The sequence below is a fragment of the Apium graveolens genome, chromosome 6 (genome assembly GCF_009905375.1).
Source record: "Apium graveolens cultivar Ventura chromosome 6, ASM990537v1, whole genome shotgun sequence".
NCBI classification, from domain to species: Eukaryota; Viridiplantae; Streptophyta; class Magnoliopsida; order Apiales; family Apiaceae; genus Apium; species Apium graveolens.
This window is the reverse complement of record NC_133652.1, coordinates 56,779,878-56,800,814: the sequence shown is the minus strand read 5'-3', so window position 1 is coordinate 56,800,814 and position 20,937 is coordinate 56,779,878. Positions and strand designations below refer to the sequence as shown.

At 35.2% G+C, this 20,937-nt stretch overlaps 1 protein-coding gene across 2 annotated transcripts; it reads right to left on the bottom strand.

Annotated features, from left to right (window-relative positions):
* Positions 1-75: 75 nt before the first annotated feature.
* On the bottom strand, positions 76-17,760 carry LOC141664359 (protein CHROMATIN REMODELING 4-like). 2 transcript variants are annotated; one of them, XM_074470292.1, is made up of 11 exons: positions 17,197-17,760; positions 15,540-15,840; positions 14,770-14,871; positions 13,770-14,645; positions 11,441-11,533; positions 7,878-10,667; positions 6,858-7,015; positions 5,746-5,860; positions 4,750-4,820; positions 3,885-4,530; positions 76-2,620 (listed from the first exon to the last, which is right to left on the bottom strand). In XM_074470292.1, the coding sequence occupies exons 2-11, from the start codon at positions 15,768-15,770 to the stop codon at positions 383-385; spliced, it is 7,320 nt and encodes a 2,439-aa protein (XP_074326393.1). In that variant the 5' UTR covers positions 15,771-15,840; positions 17,197-17,760; the 3' UTR covers positions 76-382. The 2 variants fall into 2 exon arrangements, with proteins under 2 accessions (XP_074326393.1, XP_074326394.1); XM_074470293.1 differs by lacking the exons at positions 13,770-14,645; positions 14,770-14,871; positions 15,540-15,840; positions 17,197-17,760 and adding an exon at positions 12,492-12,699.
* Between the last annotated feature and the right edge of the window lie 3,177 nt (positions 17,761-20,937).

The following is a 20,937-nucleotide window of genomic DNA, read 5'->3' as shown; positions in this document are numbered from 1 at the left end:
AACAAATTTTAGTTATGTTTTTCAAACATGTATAAAAATTGCTAAATGATCACATTTTGAAATTTTCAACCAGGCTAAAATGAAAAAATACATATATATTGCTAGTCCTTATATAAAGTCCATCTCCAAACAAGAACACAAATACCAAAGTAAAATTTGGCATACTTCCATTTTGCACTTGCATAAACTTTACACAAAATATTGTAATGACTTAATATTTGCTAACTAAACTGGATCACTTCTAAACTTTGGTACATACTGATAATTGATTAGAGTATCTGTAAATAAGTAGGGAATGGACAAAGCAAATGTGAAGCTTCACCCCTGCAAGTTTATGATTCTTGCCGACTCCCACAAGTAGACACGACAAAGCAAATGTGGTCTATGATTCTTGCTCATTGCCTCCATGATTTGAGACTCTACCTTCTGATGATGTTTTCTCTGCTTTGGGCTGAATAGGATCTGAGTGACTCTCGTTGGGAACCCTGCTTTCAGTCTGCTCTGCATTTTCCTCCGTGTGTGGACCTAACATTCCTGTAGATGAAATATCCTTGCCTTGAATAGGATCTGGGCAAGTTTCGTTGGGAACCCCGCTTTCAGTCTGTTCTGCATTGTCCTCCGTGTGTGGACCTAACATTACTGTAGATGAAATATCCTTGCCTTGAATAGGATCTGGGCGAGTCTCGTTGGGAACCCTGCTTTCAGTCTGCTCTACATTGTCCTCCGTGTGTGGACCTAACATTCCTGTGGATGAAATATCCTTGCTTTTGTTCTCCTCACAAACATCCTCCGGTACTGGTATCATTACTTCTTCAACATAATCTGGAAGCGGGACCTTGCTTTCAGGGGATTTTGTGTCTGTTTCTTGTGAACTTGCAGCTACAGACGGCGTTACAAATTGAAGCACATCAGAAGAGGGGTTCATTTTCATTTTCTTTCGAGTTTCTGAATATACTGAAACAGGTGATGAATTTGGCACATCTACACTGAAAGGAGGTGTATTCAGGTTAGGCTTCCCACAGGGGAGTCCTGAAGTTGAAGCAGACAACTGCGTGATAAGAGGAACAGGTGATTCTGCATGTAGAAGTGATGTTGAACCAATAGTTCCGGCAGGGAGGTTGCTTCGGAAGCTGTGACTTGTTCCAGCAATATCCTCTGGGAACTGCTTCGACATTTGAGCCCTTTCCCTTCGTTTCTTCCTTTTCTTCAATCTCCTCCGTGGATCCTTGGGTTGGACAGGAGGCAAGCCCGGGGCCAAAAATGGAGGAAAGATTGGGTCACTATCCCCGTACAATATATGAACTGATTGTGCAATTGCGGAGACACTTGGTGGCAGGCCAGGTTCTGGTTTTGCAGGACCTACGACAGCTTCCCGAAGCCAATGAGGCAGGTCCTTTTTCAAAGAACTTCCAGCAACATCTTTCAGCTTCGAGTAGAACATATTCTGTCCTAAATGAGAATCAGCCAACAATGATGAAATCTTTGATTTCCCACTACTAAAGTTATTAGATTCACGCAAAATGTTAAGAGACTTGTCAAGAAAACTTGGCAGCTTCCAACTCCTACTATCACGCAGTTCATTCCCCTGCTTCTGTAAATCAAAGTTGCTTGAAGAGTTCATACCTACAGAAACCAAACTACTGGCTCCTAACATATCCTTAAGAAATGGCTGCTCATTGCGAACAGTAGAAGTTCCTGGTCTATCACATGGTCTAACAGACGACATCCCGGAAAAACTTTTCTGGAATTTATCAGCATTCCAACCCGGATGAAGTGCTAAATGGTCATCGGTCAAACCATGTTGCTCAGAAGGCTCAAATTTAGGTAAGCTAGATTGTTGATTGCTAAAACCTAATTTCATGTCTGTCAGGTGCGACTGAAATTTTGGTGGACCAGCAAATTTGCTTCCATGGAGTGCTCTCGACATCATTGCATCAGAAATTTCAGGAAATAACGGAGATTTTCCTAGTTTTGAAGACTTATATGATTTTTGCACAGGAAGAGCCGGCATGTCCATGATCTTATGTTGTTCCTCCTCCCATCTACAAAACAAATCTTCCGCAGTTTTAAACTTGGAAAATTTTAACCTTGGGTCACGAAGCATAGCATCCCAATTGCCCCGTCCGTGCCTGCGAACTCCAACCCAAAGAAAATCAAGTTCATCTTCCGACCATATATCTTTCATTGATTTACTTTTAAAAAAGTTGCTTGGTACTGTTCCAGTTCTCATCATTATGTTCTCGAGAACCTTCCTGTGATTTTCAGGAAATGATGAATAGGTCTGTGGCATCTGACCTAATCCCAGCATCGGATTCACTTCAACTCCTTGTTGAGCATATCTCGATGTATTTTCACGTGGAAGCTTCATATTCGGAAAGAAAGGCATTGCATGAAAATCTTGAACAGAATCACTTATATTTCCAGCTCTGGAACCCAATGTTAAGTTGGGGAACAAGTCAGGATGTGGATGGCATACATTTGTCGTTGGAAATGGGAATCTGGGAAGCAGTTTCTGATCAAATGGTAGTTTTGGCAATGCTGGTTTTTCTTGAAATTCAGAAATACCTGGTCCTCGATCTAGATAATTATGACCTTTTCCTTGTGAGAAAGGAAGAGCATGCTGCAAAAGAAATTTATATCAGGACACCACCAAACATTCACATAGTGCAACAATAACAAAATGGAGGGCGTGAATCTTGGTAAAATAACAAGCCAAACACCTGTTGCCAGATATATTAATTTTGGTAAAGGAACAGTTTGGGTGATATTGGACACTGACTCTCATAAGTTACAGAACAAGTATTGTGCTTCAAGTGTGTACTAAGTACTCTGATGACAATAATGTGTCATAATTAGTGATACAACATACGAGGATAGAACTAATATGATGTAAAAATACACCTTTTTTACAAAACGATTTTAATTTAATCTTTAAATTCGTTGTGAAATGAAAACATAGTAAACATAATACTCAAATCAGAATCTTTTTTTGGAAGAGAAAAGCCTAAAGTGGATCTCTTCTTCTTTTTCCAATTTAAGTATTAAAAATAAATATGCGCACATTTTTTTAATTAAATCTATAAAAGTTACTCCATTCATTTCACCCAAAGAATTTTTATAAGTCTTTAAAAAATATGTGAAATCCAAGGATTCACGCTACAGTTGTAGATTTATGTGAATATGCCGATATAATAACGACATGGAACGGAGGAAGTACAACACTATATCTATACCTAAAAGCAACTCCACTAGGGGTGCAAAAAGGATGCTAACTTTCTTTGTGTGACCATTTTCTATTTTTATTCTGTTGTATTTGCATGTATCCTTGAAATAGAGGGTCAGATCTTTGAAGTCCTTAGTCCTGAACAACATTCCAAGCTATTATAGCTGGTTATCTGTGTCCGTACAATGATAATGCTATGTTTTCTACAACAGAAGAGTGTACACATGACATTTCTCTTTATCACCTGGGACCCTGTTCCTGGATCTTGTGTTTTTTAGCTACAAGAAAGTTCTCATAATTTACTATTTCTCTCATTCATTGGTCGTTTCTGTTGTTTCTTTCCCATGCCTCGAAGGTTCTTACCATTTAGTCATTAAATAAGAATAATTTCTGTACTGTGCATCTTTATGTCATGATTTATCTGAATAAATTATCATAAAATGGTACTGGGTAACACCACGTAGCTAACTCTTACAGTTGCCAACTACTGAAACAATTTACTGGTGAACGTTGGCAAAATAATAATAAAAAATTAACTTTAATGATCATTTAGAATTTTTTGGCACCCTCACAGAGTGCCCGTGCCATCCTGGAGATGCTCTAATGACTCTTGTGTTAAAATTAAGGGGCTAATTATTAGGAAAGGAAAATCAGGGCTAACCTGCATATAAGTATCAGGTCTGCTCATTTTCCACCCACGTTGCACGGCTTCTAAAGATGTCGAGGGAAACTTACCTTTTTCTTGGGCATGCTCAAGAGATTTACCATCTGTCTCATTCAGTGTTTCACGGGAAGGAGTTAAATCGAAAGGGAATTCTGCCTTGCTTCCTTGCCTGCTTTGCTTGCTGTGAGATTTGTAGATGTTCCTCTCTGACAACTCCATCTGATTTGCATTAGGAGCACAAAGTCCCAAAACAGGTAACAAAATGTTGTTTGACAATGATTTTGTATTGCTTGTTCCCTGTAAATGATGACCTAGGGGACCAATATCGGGAGGATGCTCACCAGCTTTAACAGGAAAATCTACATGACTTCTCATTTTACATTTTGATAATTTGCTCAGCCTCTGTTTCAAGTCAGGCTTCGTCTTTAGAGCCTCTAAATATTGCTGTTTGTTACCTTCCGAATCAATTAGTGAAATATCATCACCCCTATGCTGATCTAAGTTGGTCATTTGCTCTTTTCCCAGAGCACTGGATGAAGGGACTAAGCAGGTTTCAAATCGATTCAATTCCATAATTGGATCGGATGCATTCATAGCATGCCTTTGAACCAAACGTTCTTTTTGTCTAGCACGAAGCTTGGCACTGTCACAGCATCACAAGAGTATTTGTTAGGCTAAAACAAATTTTGTAGACAAGATAAGTTAAGCCAAAATCTTTCTCAACTACATTTGATTTTCCCAATTATCATAGAAGTTCATCAATTCTAAATGTTAGAAACAGAATAAAAGCGTTTGATAACAATCAAATGACAATCCCATAACAAAAAAAGTGTAAAGAAACTTCCACAAGCTCCAAACTTACAACTTTGCTTTCAGGGCCCGACCAGCTGGAGTATAATCACGCTGTGGCTCCCCCTCTTCATTACCATCACCCTGGATTACAAAACAGAAAAAGGAAAAGACACCATCACATGCATATTGCAATCTCATAAGCAGAAGCAAGAACAAGATAGGAGGTAAGAGAAATCTAAACTCTAATGGTGAACTTCCGAGACCACTACAGGAATTTTACTCGACTAACTAAAAAAATTCCAAGGGATTGTAAAGTAATAAAACCTTTATATCACGAATTCATCACATAGTTTCGAGGTAATATATTTCTATGGCAATATTTTAATCAACATGAGTACACCTTAACATCTCATCATATACCTCTTGGAATAAGTAAAATTTTTACTTTCAAGTGATTTACAATAGAGGGTTGTGCTGCTAATTAAATAGAGTTACGTAGCTATTATGATCTGGATACTCATTCTGAAAGCTTGTAAACTAACAGAGTACGTCCACAATCAGAATAAGTAGGAAAGACATGTAATGTTAAAGTGAGCCTAGGACTATGACTTGGATGATTAACTCCCAGAGGAGGTGCAGACCACTCAGAGTTTATTTACGCCAACAGGAAGCATTGTTGACCATCTTGACAAACAAGTAAAATTAATATTCAGCAAACAGTTAGCTTGACAAAGAGGTGTGGATATTTTTTCGGCGGAACTCTTCCAGAGTACGGGTAACAGATTCCTGACTGGAACTTAAATAAACCCGCAGTTACTTAGTTTAATATGGAAACAAAGCGATTCAATATGGAAACAAAGCAATGTAATTGTAAAACACCCCAGTCCTTGTCAATATGAATTAATTGTTAGATATGACTAAAATTACTTGTTCAATATGACTTTTGCTTACTATGTTCATAGGCATAACTCCGTGAAAGCATGAACATATATATGACACTAAAATGCAGAGGGAATAAGGATGGAGTGGGACGATATTAACCATGCCCAGGTGACTTATTCATTACCTCATTTGGTGTCTCCGCTGGTTGCATAGCATATGCCTCTCTGTAAGAAATAGCTTTTCTTTGGCGCTTACCTCTACCGAGAGTTGCTTCCTCTTCGTTTTGATATTTTTCCCATCTACACCAAAAAAACAAAATTATATGGTGTAAAATATATATTTCAAATTACTATGAACACAAGTGAAGACTGGGAAATCTCCATGTAACATATAAATACATAATAGTGCATACAGTTCAATAAAAGAAAAGTTCTTATATTTCCAAGTTTGTGTGTGTCTATAAAATTATATATATATATAAATATATATACATATAACAGACTTTGGCATATTTAAAAGGGAGCATAACCACTCCAAGCTTATACAAAATTACAAGGTCAAACAGGTGGACTGATAATAGACCTCAATTAGTGACTTTGTTTGATTTCTAGATCAATAGAACAGAATTACGGAAGTTCAAAAAAAATCACTAGCTAGTGTAGGCTACCATGCAGATTTTTATATGAGACTGAAATATCATCTACTTGTCTGAAGGAAGATGCAGCATCCACAAGACAGAGTATTTCAAGTAACTTCAGACTTTCTTATCAAGCCTTCTTTCCTCTAACCATGTCACATAATAAAGATCATTGATTTACCAAACTTACAAGCGATGGAATGTCAATGTGTGTCTCTTTGTGTGTTTGTGTGCGTGTGCCTATGTTGAACTAGTAAACTTCTGAGGAGACACACCTCACTCTAGAAAAATCGTGGTATCCTAGGCACTACAATGTTTCCTCATTTTCTGACACGGAATTTTCTTTCAAGTAACTTGGGACTTTTTCTCAAGCCTTCTTTCATTTTGCCATGTCACATACTACAGGTCATTAAATTTATCAGACTGACAAGCAATGGTATGTGTGTCTCTTCGTGTGTTTGGCGTGTGTGCATAGATTGAACTGCTAACTTCTGAGGAGACACACATCACTGTAGGAAAAAATGCGGTATATTACAGGCACTACGCTGCTTCCCCATTCTCTACAGAGAATATTTTTTCCTGATAACCTCGACTTTAAAGTGTACTGATTCAATTTAAAAAAATGTTACGACACAAAACTTCATTTACTAACTTCTTACCTATCACGCAGCAACCTATCCCATTCATTCCCTTCAATAACAGCTACCGCGTCATCTTCTTTCTTTCCAGAGTGGTGCGTACAAGTTTCATCATTCACCACTGGAAGTAGTTCACTTATCTCTTGATCCTCTGCTGGTTCATCATTCCATTCTAGTGACTGAAAAAACAATACAAGGGATTAACTAAATCTAATATAAAAATACCATTTAAATTGTAATGAGGAAGCAATCCTTAGCTCTGCTGAAGATACTATATATACAGATGGCTTGTCTAGACTAGCCTTAGCAGATCATATATGCATCTGAACAATTGGGTGTTGAAAAATTTTTGAAAAAACCCAGATTAAAGTGTTGTCTAGAGCAACCTTAAGAGTGATGTTTATCTATAATGTATCATGTAATGTAAAACATGACCACGCCCTCTTTGAATGGAATGTTGGTTAATTGAGGACTGGGAAGCATGCCTACCATGTCCGAGTATATTATCATAATTCATATATAATATGTAATATACTTTTTCAGGAAATAAAAGATAATTACTAATTAACCATCCTATCAAAGTTATTTTAACTGTACCAAAAATAAAATAAAGAAGCCAAACAAGAACTTTTGTTTAAGTTACATAATATATATGTAATGTATGCAAGAGCGTAGCTTGTTGACACAATAAGTTGACGTGTGCCCTCAATTTTGTGAAAACCCAAAGATACATACACACACACACACATTTGTCAATTCTTTTTTATATTCGAAAAATTACATAATATCTATGTAGTGTATGCAAGAGTGTAGCTTGTTGACACAAAAGAAGTTGACGCGTGCCCTCAATTGTGTGAAAACCCAAAGATACACACACGCACACACACACGTGTCAATTGTTTTTTATATTTTAAAAAATTTGCTATTAACATCATAAACAAAGGTGTAGTCTCCAAATTATTTGAAGGGAAGGGAAGATATTTTTGCTGCAATAAATGCATGAAAATACATTTTTAGGCAAAGAAATGAATTAGGCTATACCTTCACAGAGCCAAGCATATCATTCTCTGCATCCCCCTCAGCATTATCAAGAGAACAATCTTGAATGTTTGAACGGTCTAGCAATTTCCAAATAGCATTTTCATCCCAAACAATCTTACTACTACCATCTGTGCATTTATCCTTGTATACGTCCCCGAGGCCACCAGTTCTCCTCCTACGGGTAGGCTCGATATCTAAAGCAGCTTCATCATTATTGCCAATGTTTTCACCTGCATCTTTACTCGGGATGCTAGAAGAATCATTAAAAAGTTCTTCAGTCCCCCAGCGCAAAATATCTTCTACCTCCTTCTGAGACCCAGATTTATTCACAAACAGTTGATCAAGCATCAATTTTCTCTTTGCGAGCTGCAAGATGCGTTCCTCAACACTAGCACGAACAACAAGCCTAAACACCAACAGCCTGTTTGACTGTCCAATACGATGTGCTCGATTCATTGCTTGGATATCTGCATGTGGATTAAAGTCTGAATCATAAATTATGACAGTGTCAGCAGTAGCCAAATTAATTCCAAGGCCACAAGAGCGTGTTGACAGTAGAAAGACAAAACGACTTTTATCCTGGTTAAATCGAGTAATTGCTGTTTGACGATCAGATACAGAAACAGAACCATCCACTCTCTCAAATGTTCTTGGACCAAATTCAATGTTTAAATAATCCTCAAGAATATCGAGAAGCTTTGTCATTTGAGAGAATATAAGGACTCTATGGCCTTCTTTGTGTAACACTTTAAGCATAGAATGCAACAAAGTCAACTTTGCTGAAGCTTTTATCCTCATCTCGTGAAGAAACTCTGCTGATCCCGATTCAGGCTCAGTGCCTTTAATGAGATATGGATGGTTGCACACCTTTCTTAACTGCATCACAATATTTAACATTGACTGCTGTGCAACCCCTTTTCCTATATTGCGCAATAGCTGATAGTTCTTTGTTAACATGGCCCGGTAATATTCAGCTTGGATAGATGATAATTCAACTGGAACCATTCGCTCGGTCTTGGGAGGGATATTCTGCATCACGTCTTTTTTAAGCCGTCGGAGCATATGTGGAGCTACAAGTTTTTTTAACTCCTCCACCTTCTCGGCAGTAGCAAGATCATTAAACTTCTCTTCGAATGAGGACAGAGAAGGGAACAAATCTGGCTGCAAGAAATGTAGCAAGTTGTACATCTCGCCTATGTTATTCTGAAGAGGAGTACCAGTCAAAAGTACACGATGTTGGAATTTGAAGGTATTGAGCATGCCAAAAAGCTTACTACTAGAGTTCTTCAGCCGGTGTCCTTCATCAACTACAAGAACTTCCCAAGGCACTGCACGTAGATATGAGGAATCAACAAGAACCATCTCATATGTAGTTAAAAGCACATTGAATTTGTAAGAAACTGTTTTCCTACTAAACCCACTAGGATTACTAGCATGCCACTCATATTCACGTATCATAGCCCTTGCTTTGGCCGAACCATGATACTCAACAACATTAAGGTCAGGTGCCCATAGTGAGAACTCCGCCATCCAATTTGGCATTGTTGAAAGAGGAACTAAAACCAAACAAGGAAGTGTAGCTTTAAACTCAAAGTATAACGACGACAGAAAAGCACCAGCGGATACTGTTTTTCCAAGACCCATCTCATCAGCCAGTATCACATTCCTGCCTTTACACCAGCACTTGCGCAACCAATTCAATGCTTCTAGCTGATGTGGGAATAAGGAACCTCCTAGAAGTTCCTTAGGCTGATCTGTTAGTGGCACTATCTCAATTTGCTGACGTCCACGTTTTCCCTTCTGCATGTCATTGTCCGTAGCATCATTTTGCACTGTTCGATGTTCAAACTGTTTAAATAAATCAATTAAATGAGATGATCTTGCAATAACAGGTTCATCAACTCTCTCCCAAGTGCATTCCTCGTAGGGAAGAGCGGTCCACTTCACAAACACCTCGTCTACACCCACTGTCGAGGAATGAAGAGCAATTACCCGCTGAGGCTTTTTCCAGCGTTCATCACTTATATCCATTAGTGACCTTCCATACTTTCCCTTATAATTATCTAGTTTTCTTTTTGAAAGAACTTTCAGATGGGATTCTGAAATCCAACTGTTATGAAGATGAGATTTTCCAACCCACTTGACTAAAAACTCATATTCAACCACAGCTCCATTGGAGAATGCAATTGTTTCAGGAACAAATTCGGACAATAAGTCATCCTTCATCATTGTTTCAGGAACACAATTAGTTGAAATTTCCAAATCCACCTGTGCTTCTGCATTTTCTTGAGGTAAGGACATTTCAAGCCTTTCTGTAATTTCATTATTATCACTATAAATATCGCTGCTTTCTCCCATCGTTTTCTTTCCAGCTGTTCGTTCCAGATCTCCAGTACTCAGACTCACAGCACAAATGCCTTCCTTTTTACTATTTATTGCACTAGAATCAGTAACTTTAATGTCACTTGTCATCACATCCTCACAATTTCCTTCACTGCACTCTTTAACCATTGATCTTTTATCTATGCTACTCTCGTCTGATTCGGAACCCTTTTTGACAATTTTTTCCGCATCAAATTGGTTTAAGTTATCCTCTGCAGCTTTTAAACTGTTTTCAGAGGCCCCGCCATCTGGAGGAAGATCACAGCTTGTAATTTTCTCAGGGTTTCTATTTGAAACATCTAAAGAAACAGATCTCTTTGCAGGTTGGTCATTTGAGTCGGCCACCGTGTCGCACTTTAAAGAGTTCAATTCACCACCTCTTACTCGACAACCCAGAACCCTATCAACCTGTTTTACACAATCAAGATAAATACTATAAATAAAATATCAAAGAGTAAAATAGAGCCCATAATTTGCCACTAATAACAGCAGAGAATCGAGAGAAAAAATCGATCCTCCAACATAATAGATAACATATTAATATAGCTAGCTGGTCAAAATATCAATTTAAGTACATCCAATGGCGAACCCGCATTTCAAGGCGAGGTTGATTCAAAATATTTTTTTGAGTATATTAAAACAATAAATTGTTAGTAGATAGTAAAATAAAATATATACAATCATATCATTGCTCTGACCATGAACATCATATAATCATTTCTATTGAATTTCACCATTCTATTATATATATATATATAAGTTATTAATATATTGTTTTCTATTAATGAATTTCATTGAATTAAGATTTTATATCAGTAAAAAAATTATAACAAATTAAACTTAATTGTAGCTGCTAAGATCTAAAATACAAATAAGATAAAAATTTCATGATCTTATATAATATAAACAGATATTAAGAAGACAAGAAAGCTCTTTAAATATAAGGAAGGGAAAAAGAGATTTGAAAACCAAACAAACAGGGAAAGTAAAATGAAATTGATATACTTAACAAAATTTAGCACTTAACAGACATTCTTTTATAATATAAAAAAAATCAATGTTAAAAAATTAAATTACTACAGAAAATTCAGGTTGAGGCAGACAGGCAGAGGCATACTCTAGGCCTCGAGTAGATCCACCCAAAAGTAAATTCTTATAACGATTCTACTTATTAAACCAACCTGTTGAGCATCAGAAACATCCTCACATGCCAGTATGTCAACTACAAGCTTCTTTGTTCTATGTTCTTTATGTCCCATATCTGCAGAAACCATCTGCATGCAACACAGCAACAGTGAGAAAAGTTACCAATATAATCAACAAGGACAAGCTTTCAAGCAACTATTACTTTGGAAGATAGCATGAAACTGCGCATAATTTGCAAACTGATCATTATTGCTTCTTTTCTAGCAAAAAACGAGGAAAACCATCTTGTGTAGAAAGAAACTTATCCAACATGGTCATCACTAACAACCATCTTCAGTGCAATTAGATATTTTTAGAGCAAAGGGATAATATGAGTCTCAATACAAACTAAACAAAACTTTTTGGTCCCTATAAATTTCTGTTCTTTTATTGGTGCCATCCTGGGAAGCCTTGCGCCCTTAACCCAAACGAGTACACATGTCACTATACGACTTTAATAAGTGAGGAGTCCGACTTTCACATAAGAACCAATCAATAGGTAACCCAAAATACTAAGATGCACCGACAAGTAACAAGCTCCACGCGAGTTTCTTTCATTTTGTGAGAAAACCATAAGCTAAGATTTTATAGCGAGAGGAAGACTAAGATGAATAGGTACAACAGTGAACAGACTAAACCAAACCCCACAAATTCTGTAATATATGGGAAGGGTGGAACAGTTAACATTACAAGTACAATAATACCTGAAAAAATAATTCCAACCGGCAATTTGACAACCTATGCAAAACTTTAAATTTATGATCGATATGAGCATGCAATAATAAGACTGTTGAGTGCATTTGCAATACCTGACCTAAATGCAACATCTACCATAGAGTAGAAGAATGTATGATAAAATTTATCCACGGTTTTAAACAATTTTTAAAAATATCTCAACTACCACGAAATATTATATATACAAATAATGACAAATCAAATTAAAAAATGAAGAAAACTTTATAGCAGTAAAATGAACATGAAAACCAACTATTCTTTTTTTAATTTTCTATTTTACTTCATTTCTCCTTTCAGCAAATAGATACATACCTGTTTCAGATCTTTTTCTTCTACATGTTTTTCTGTGATCTTGACAGGTTAGCACATAAATCTCTACTAGACGGTAGAGACAACGAAGGGAAAATTGGTTTGGAGCAGTAGAGATCTTATGGGTGGGTGAAATCGTGATTTGAAGGGGGATATGCAATCTAGAGGAGACCGTAGGTGAATTAGGGAAGAATGGATCTGAGATTTGGGGAAGATTTCGATTGTGTATTGCTTAGTCTAAAGCCGGTGTATGTAGAAAATAATTTAAGGACGGCACACTACTAGTAGGAAAAGACTAGTTTGCCCCTTCAGTTTATAAAGATTAAAGAGTAGGCACTCTATTTTTTGGCAATATGTATTAGAATGACAGGTCAAGTTGAGAAACTGATCGACAAATTTATTTCTTTTCAAGGACATAAAATGAAACCCGGGAAAAGTACAAGGAATGAAAATTAATGAGTCAACCTGTTATATTTTATCTGTATAATGTGCATAGTCCACGGATAATACAATTTTTATGAAACCCGGGGGAATGGAGATTACTCTGTTTGTGTAACAAGTGTAGTCTACAGATAATACAATTTCTGAGGTTGCCATATAACTTGAATCTAGATCATAGATTCTCCTAAAGTTTAGTAGTCTTTGATGGCATGGATATAAAGCTTAAAAATTAAAGTAACAGTATCGAGAGGATCTTTGCAAGTAAAAGAAATTAGTATATTTCTAAAGTACCTGGACTATCTTAGTATGTAAAATCTTGTTTTCCAGTATCTCTTCAAATCTTATCATGTATATTTTGCATGTGTTCTAAATTCTGATGTGTGCGTATGTGTACATGACGCATGTAAAACATTACTACAAAGTACCAGATTTTACTTTTTCCGCTAATAATTATGGTCAAGATCTATGAGGAATTATTTATTTCCATAGGTATAGGTACTTAGGATGTACATGTTGAAGAAGATAATTCATTATGTGGCTCCGAGATCATAGTCACGGCCCAAGTGCCATACACCATACTTGGCTATATCAGAACACATTACCACTTAAAGGGATAACAAGGTCAGCTATTAATAATCTGCCGCTGAACAGCAATAAGAGAGTGAGTGTTTTTAAAACTTTGTACAGCCAGATAATGCATTATTTCTAAAGGGAAACAACACTGAACACACATATAACACCATGCCATAAAAAATTAAGTTTGCAAAGGAGATATATGCAAGCACGCCGTAAGATGTATGGAAGAAAAAGAACCAAAAAAACATAACAATTTTTATATACCTCATCTTCAAAGGGGATATCTATCTCTCTGTCTTTATCATTTTTAGACAGAGATGCTGCAGCCACAGGAGAAACATCTTTACGCTTCCGGAGAGGTATACTACTTCGAGGACCGACAGAATTATCTTTTGACTCGCGTTTTTTGTGAGTTTTACTAGCTTGAAAGCTGGAAGGTCTCTCTTTCAACTCGCACTTCAAGTGGACTTTCTTAGTTTGACGACTGGCTGAATTCTCTTCCACTTCCTGCTTTTCTAATATGCTGATGGGACAACTGTCTTCACCATTTTTAGGCTTATTTTGATTGCTGCCTACATAAAACTTGTACTTCCTCTTCCTGTCTTTTCGAGTGGCAGCATCAAGCACAGGAACAACTTCTTTTGCAGGAGATCCAACATTCTTGGACAGGCCAGACTTCTTCTCAGAAGTTCCTTCATCCTTCTCAGTATCCACAATGCTAGCTTGTGATACCTCCGCAAGAGAAACTGTCTTCGTCTGTTTAAGTTCAGTTAATGGAGACATTTCAGGTAAATTCTCATTAAAAACCTTCAAAATCGATGAACTACCCTCTACAGAACCATCAGAGAGTAGATGGCTTGGCTTATTGCTGGAAACCACATCTATAGGGACTAGCTTCTCTCCGATTGAGTGAATGGACTGAGATAATGAAGATTTTCCTTTGCCCGATGATCGTTTCTTCCGAAGGTTAGAGCTTCCTAATACGGAGGACATGTTGTCCATGTCAACTGATTCACTGCCAACATCAGATTTTTTTTGGGTCAATTTTGTTCTTTCTCGCTTTGAGAAGAAATCCAAGTTGTCTTTGGAATCATGTGACACGACGCACGTTGGACACTGCCACTTTCCATTTGGAATGCGCTGGAGAAGATTGGCATAGAATAACAATAGATCCATAAAATGAATATAATGTCAACAAATCAGTAAACGAAGAGCAAAATGGAAAACAGTTAATGTACATTGTAGTGGAGATTAGTGAACGCACCTTCAGAGGCGGATCTAGGCATTGAAGATGATAGGTACGTGGACAACTATCACAACATAGCAAGTTGCCACCAAGATCACAAACCACACATTCATAGAAGTACTGCAGAACAGAAGAAAGAGGCAGCAAAAATTATAAGCAGTTTGCAATCAAAATTATTAGTGTCCACCAAAGTATTTAGGTAGTAATTCTCTAAACCATTCTAGAAACTTGATATATCTTCAATTTTGCATGACATAGATAATAGAATATGGACAAGCAAAGTTCTAAATTAGGCCAAGAGAATCATGTAAGGAAACTGGCTGCAGAGACGAGGTTTTTTTTTACCAAAGAAGACCCATGTAGGCGTATCCAGAGAGATACAATATGGAATACGGAGAGGCAAAGTTTTAAATTAGGTCAAAGGAAATCATCAGTACATTTACTGGCTACATAATTTGGGGAAAACACCAACAATATATGCAAAGACAAGGTTGTTTCTTTGACCAAGGAGAAAAAGTGTAACAGGGGTTCTTAAAGAAGTACAGTATGTATTCATAAGCAGTGTAACATTCATCACAATTTTCTCTTTCTATTCTTGTCTTCTTCATTTCTTCTTCTGTTACTTTTCGCGCTAACCATGAGTCCTCTTCTGTTTACTATACTTTTAAGGTTCTATTGTTATTCTGTAAGTATTCTTCTTCTTCCAATTGTTATTAGGTCGATTCTCATCATACATTATGCGATGTACTTAATATATGAAAGTGACAGTAAGGAGGAAAACAGGTTACCCCATCATTTCCTTTCTTCTTTCTAGAAAAACAACGAGAAGTTGTCTCAGTTTTCAGGTTAAGTTCTGATGATGCATTTTCTGCAGGTTCGGAAGGTACGATTTTGGTTCTACCGCCATTGGATGTATCCGGACTATATGGATGCTTTCCACGTTTCCGTTTCAAAACCCAGTTTTTGTTAATCATTTTACTATTCACTGGGGCATTACCCTTCATACTTTCCGAACTCATTTATTTATAGAGATCCATTCCCTGAAGTATCGGGCAAAAAACTTTATTCTTAGATCCTCCACTTGTGTTCCTAGAACATAAACAAAAATTAGAAATATAAATCAGTCATTTATGCATCAATATGTGGCATACTGGCATTATTTCAGCTTCTTATTAAAACAAACAAAGATCTATAGTCCAAATGGTAAGCATAATATTCTACTACAGATAGGTATACATCCAGAAACTAAGCTCATATAGCATTTCAATTCATCTAAAAATGCTCCATACTCAAATGAACTTTTTTAAACAGATATGCAAAGTCCAAAAAATGGTCAGCCTAAAGCTCATTTTGACCACTACCTTACCTAAAACCAAGTCAGGTTTTACAGGCTCGCAAGACCACTGCTACTCAAATTTAAATGTTACATCAATCGTTCTTTATGAGAGTTTTCAATTTCTACAGTGCATGACTAATCACAGAGTAGACAGACTACTAATGACAAGGACCTAAGATGATGTATTTCTAGATCAGACTCAACACACTAGTACGGTACCTTTTAAGGAAGAATATAAATTGCTGGGAGCAAGTTAGATACAATGTCTACGTGCTCGTGTAAACATTATTACATGCTACTGCACTCCTTCCACTTTGGAAGACCCTTAGATGAACGAGCGGACATAATAAAACGTACACAATGCTCATGCAACAGCGTTTAAGTAGGAATACTATCAACTAATTTACTTTAACGGCAGTGTTGAAGTAGGTACACTTTCAAGTCCCTCTGTGAAAGATTAGAAACGCAAGGAAAAATTATTTGTAACTACTACACCTGTATAAGCTTTTGAGCTTACACCGAAAATGTGGTTACAGGGACTGGGACAACGTGTACCTAAAACTTAAAATACACCAACATATATCTAGAAAAGCAACCGTAACAAGAAAGATACGAAAATACAATCTAATTTTCAGTTCTGTTACTTTTTTTAGGCTTGTGAGTCGGCTAATGAACTCACTATACCAAATTCAAATTAGGATTTAAAGTTTAAAAAAAATATATTTTCAGTTGATAACACCAGTTATTTAAGAACCAGCTTTCTAATTAAAAAGTTAACATATTTAACCACTGTGAGTTAGTATATAAAGCAATATGGTGGTCATGGAAGCTAATTCACATCAATCTAAGTAAACCTCAAAACCCCTACTTTAGTGATTACAACCAACCCCATTTCAAGAAACTTAATTAGCAACACAACCCACAAAAGAAGATCAAATTTTTAGACACAACTGAAGCTAAAGACCAAACATTTACCAAAATCAAGCAGTAAAAACATAGAAATCAACAGCAAAACACACAAGAATCAGCTCAATTTGAACATAAAACTAAAAACCTATAAAGTAAAAAAAACAGAAAAACAAAAGTACCCAGAAGAGAGAGGAACATACCAATCTTGCAAGCAGATTAAATTACAAGAAAAGCATAAAAGAACCCACAAATTTACATAACATAAGATTGCTAGATGAGTAAAGATTAGAGAATTAGGGCAAAATTGAGAGAAAGGAAAAAAGGGAGACACGCAAAATGAGAGAGAGAGAGATAGAGATTGTATTTTAGAGAGGAGAGAGAGTGAGTAATAGTAGTTGTAGTAATACGGAATCGCCGGGGCGATAGGACTTTGGGGTTACAAAACTGACATGGCAACAGAAGAGGGTTTGTGCGTTTGTCAGCCAATAGTAACATCACACGTGGACCCCTCCAAAGGACGCCTGTCTCCATCTCCCTACTCTCTCCCCTCCTTCACACTTCCCGATTTTTTCCTCACTTTTAACTCTCTCTCTCTCTCTCCCTCTCTCCCAGAGAGATTGATAGAGTTAGGTAATGGGCTTGTTGTGAAAACTGTGTTTGATCATCATTGTCATCATCAGCCTGTGTGACTTTGAAGCAGCTCATAAATTTTGCGTTTTCTATTTATACATAGGAGGTGCGTGTTTATTACTACATTATTACATGTATGTATGATGAAAGTACATGGGATATATGTATGTTTTGGATGCATGTATGTAATATGTGTGCATCATCATTCATCAGTGTCTAAATTTGTTCAGTACAACAGGCTATAGCCCTGTAGGAGGGTACCACTATTGTTGTGTTTGACTGGTGTATAAAGTATTTGTCAAAAATATAAATTTGAAATCTGGAGGGTTAAATTTTGGGTAAGTTTGATCAATTCAAAAGTTTCTGGAAAAACTTCAATTCTGGCAGTAACTACCATGGTTATATAAAAATTCTCGAATTCATTATGGATCTAACAAATAAGTAAAAGAGTGGCTGTTTAATGCTTGTTAATGATCCCACGGATATAGTAGATCTTTTAAAAAAATTCGATTTGAATGCGATTTTTAAATAGCTGACATGAATTTGATGATTCAGTCTCTCGGTCCCAAGTAACTAGGGCTATAAATTGATCCGGACTATTGGTATCTCTCCTTATATCCGACTTAAAAATATGATATATGTCTCGTATCCGTTTTATAAACGTTCCAAATTTGGCTAGAAAAAATAAGTTCAGATAAAATATGATTCCGGATCTGAACACTCATATACCCGCTTAGATTATGTCTCATATTATTTTTCATAAAATAATCATACCCGAATATCCAAATATGATTCATGCCTTATATTCGATTCGACCTCATATTTAAAATATCTTTTCAAGCCTTTATATTTTTAAGTAAAAAATCATTTTATATTTCTTTATATCTTATATAAGTATTAATTTCCTATAAAGTATGACTTTATGGTTATTATTTTTATATTTTTATATTAATTTTATACTAATAGTCATCTGAATAATTGAAATAAAAATGATACTTAATGTTAGTGGGTCATATTTGACTCATATCTGGTGGATCATAAACTATCCGATTAAAAAATGAAAATATGATACCGGCTCATATTTGGGTTGGATCCGGTACTCAAATACTCGGGATCAGTTTGTATCCGAATAATATGATCTCGGACCCAAATATGGACACATTAAAAGTAAAATGTTACAATACTTGAGTACGGGGGTGTTCGGTTCTACCTGGATCATTTTACAGCCCTGCAAGTACGTATTGATAAATATTAATTTTAGTAAGTGGGGTATTGAAAGAGTAAGGGGAAAAATGTAATTTAATTGAAAAAAATGGTAAAATGATGAAATTAATTAATATTTAATGTGTAAAATGAGTATAGCGAAAAAAAAGTGAATGTAATTGATTTTTATATATTATAAAATTTTATCATTTTGGATAATTTTTAAATATATAAAATTAAGTGGGATATTAAAAAACAATTGTACTGTATAAAATTAAATGTGACACAGAAAATATCTAATTTGAATCTCGTTTCGAAAATTGACATGATCTCACTTGATAAAGATGTGGATTAACTATACTACTTTTTTTAGCAAAAGGTAAAGATATATTAATAATTAAGATTGTTCGTCTTTTTTGAGGAAAAAATCGTTTGTTTTTTATTTGAATAATCTTCTTCTTTTGGGATGAATTACTACCCATTTAGCTTATTTTGTTTTTTTTAGACTTAAATTATCGGAGCTTTGAAATTTTCGTATTCAATTCAAACAAAATTTATTAGACTCGAATGGTAAATAATCCCTTAGGAATTTTGTTTTAGATTTTCGTATCCTAAGCAAGAGTTTATTTGGATTTTAATTTACGAATTTGATTTTGGTTGCTCTTCTTAGTGAGAGAATATTTACTCTTATTTATTGTGTATTGGTTTTGATTTAATGATGAAAATTTGTATATGATTATAATTATTGTCAGATAGATCAAATAGGTTCTAACGAACCGGATAATTATAAATTAATCATGTTCAATATATAATGTGATTGTCTTTGTATGTATGAACACTGAAGATTTGATCTATCTTATTGTTTTCGACTAGATCGTAGATATCACAAAGGTTTTTGTTATTAAAATATCTTCACCTTTCTTAAAAAAATAGAAATTAGAATTATCCAAAGTTTTTTACAATTTAAGAAAATATCCTTCCAACATTACGTATATTAAACGAGTTAAACACTAATCTCCCTTTATTTTATTTTTTTTTACTAATATGCCGTGTACACCCTTATAATTGATATATGTTCTAAAAATATTTTGGGGTGAGGCAAAATTTAACCCAGCAGGATTAGAACTTGATGACAGATGATAATGACAAGGTATAAACCGTGGGCTATTATATTTTGCTCTAATCTTTCTTTATTAATATTCTCAAATATTAGATAAACGGGAGCATATGTTTACCACGTTCCACGTATCTGTTTCAATAATAATAATTCGATAACGCAATTTGTAACCCATGTCAAGCAGTAATGGCATTCGCCATCTCTGTAGAAACCCGCTGCTGTTCTATTAAATCTTTTTGCTGTAATGATCAATAGCCCTCTTTCGAACGACTACATCATTTAGATAATTTAAATATACTAACTTAAAACCCGTGTGATACATCGGATAACACATACCGTGTGATGCATCGGATAACACATATTTTTTTTCAATTTATATATATTTTTTTTAAAAGTTGAATTCAATTCTTATTTTTTTCATTTAAAACTTTAAATGATATGATTTCATAATAATTATATTAGTAGACGTATATGTTCAACATTTAAACTTATTTAAAGTGATAGTATTGATAAGGCGGAAATGTTATTATAACAAAATTATTATTTTATAGAAGGTAAAAATATAATGTCTCCATTATGTTGAGAACTTAAAAATATTATTTTAGTATGGTAATTACTTAATCGATTGACTATAATTTTATAAAAGACATTTGAAAAAGAAAATATTACTAATTGAATGATATAGTTTTATTGATAATTATATGTGTATTTTAAAAAAAATAATATTTATGTTTTAATTAAAATTTAATTTTTTAGTTCACATCAACAGGATACAAATTATACTTAGTCTAATATTAATTTGATTTATCTCGAATCAGTGGTTTACATTATTTTATTTTAACCCGATGCCCAATACACAGACCAAATTAAAGTAATTATTTTTAGTTTAATTTAATTTTTTTAAGTGTGAATCAATGACATAATTTTGTTTAAGACCGAATATTTAGTATATATGATTTTGTGTTAGTCTGAATCAATTGTATAATGTATT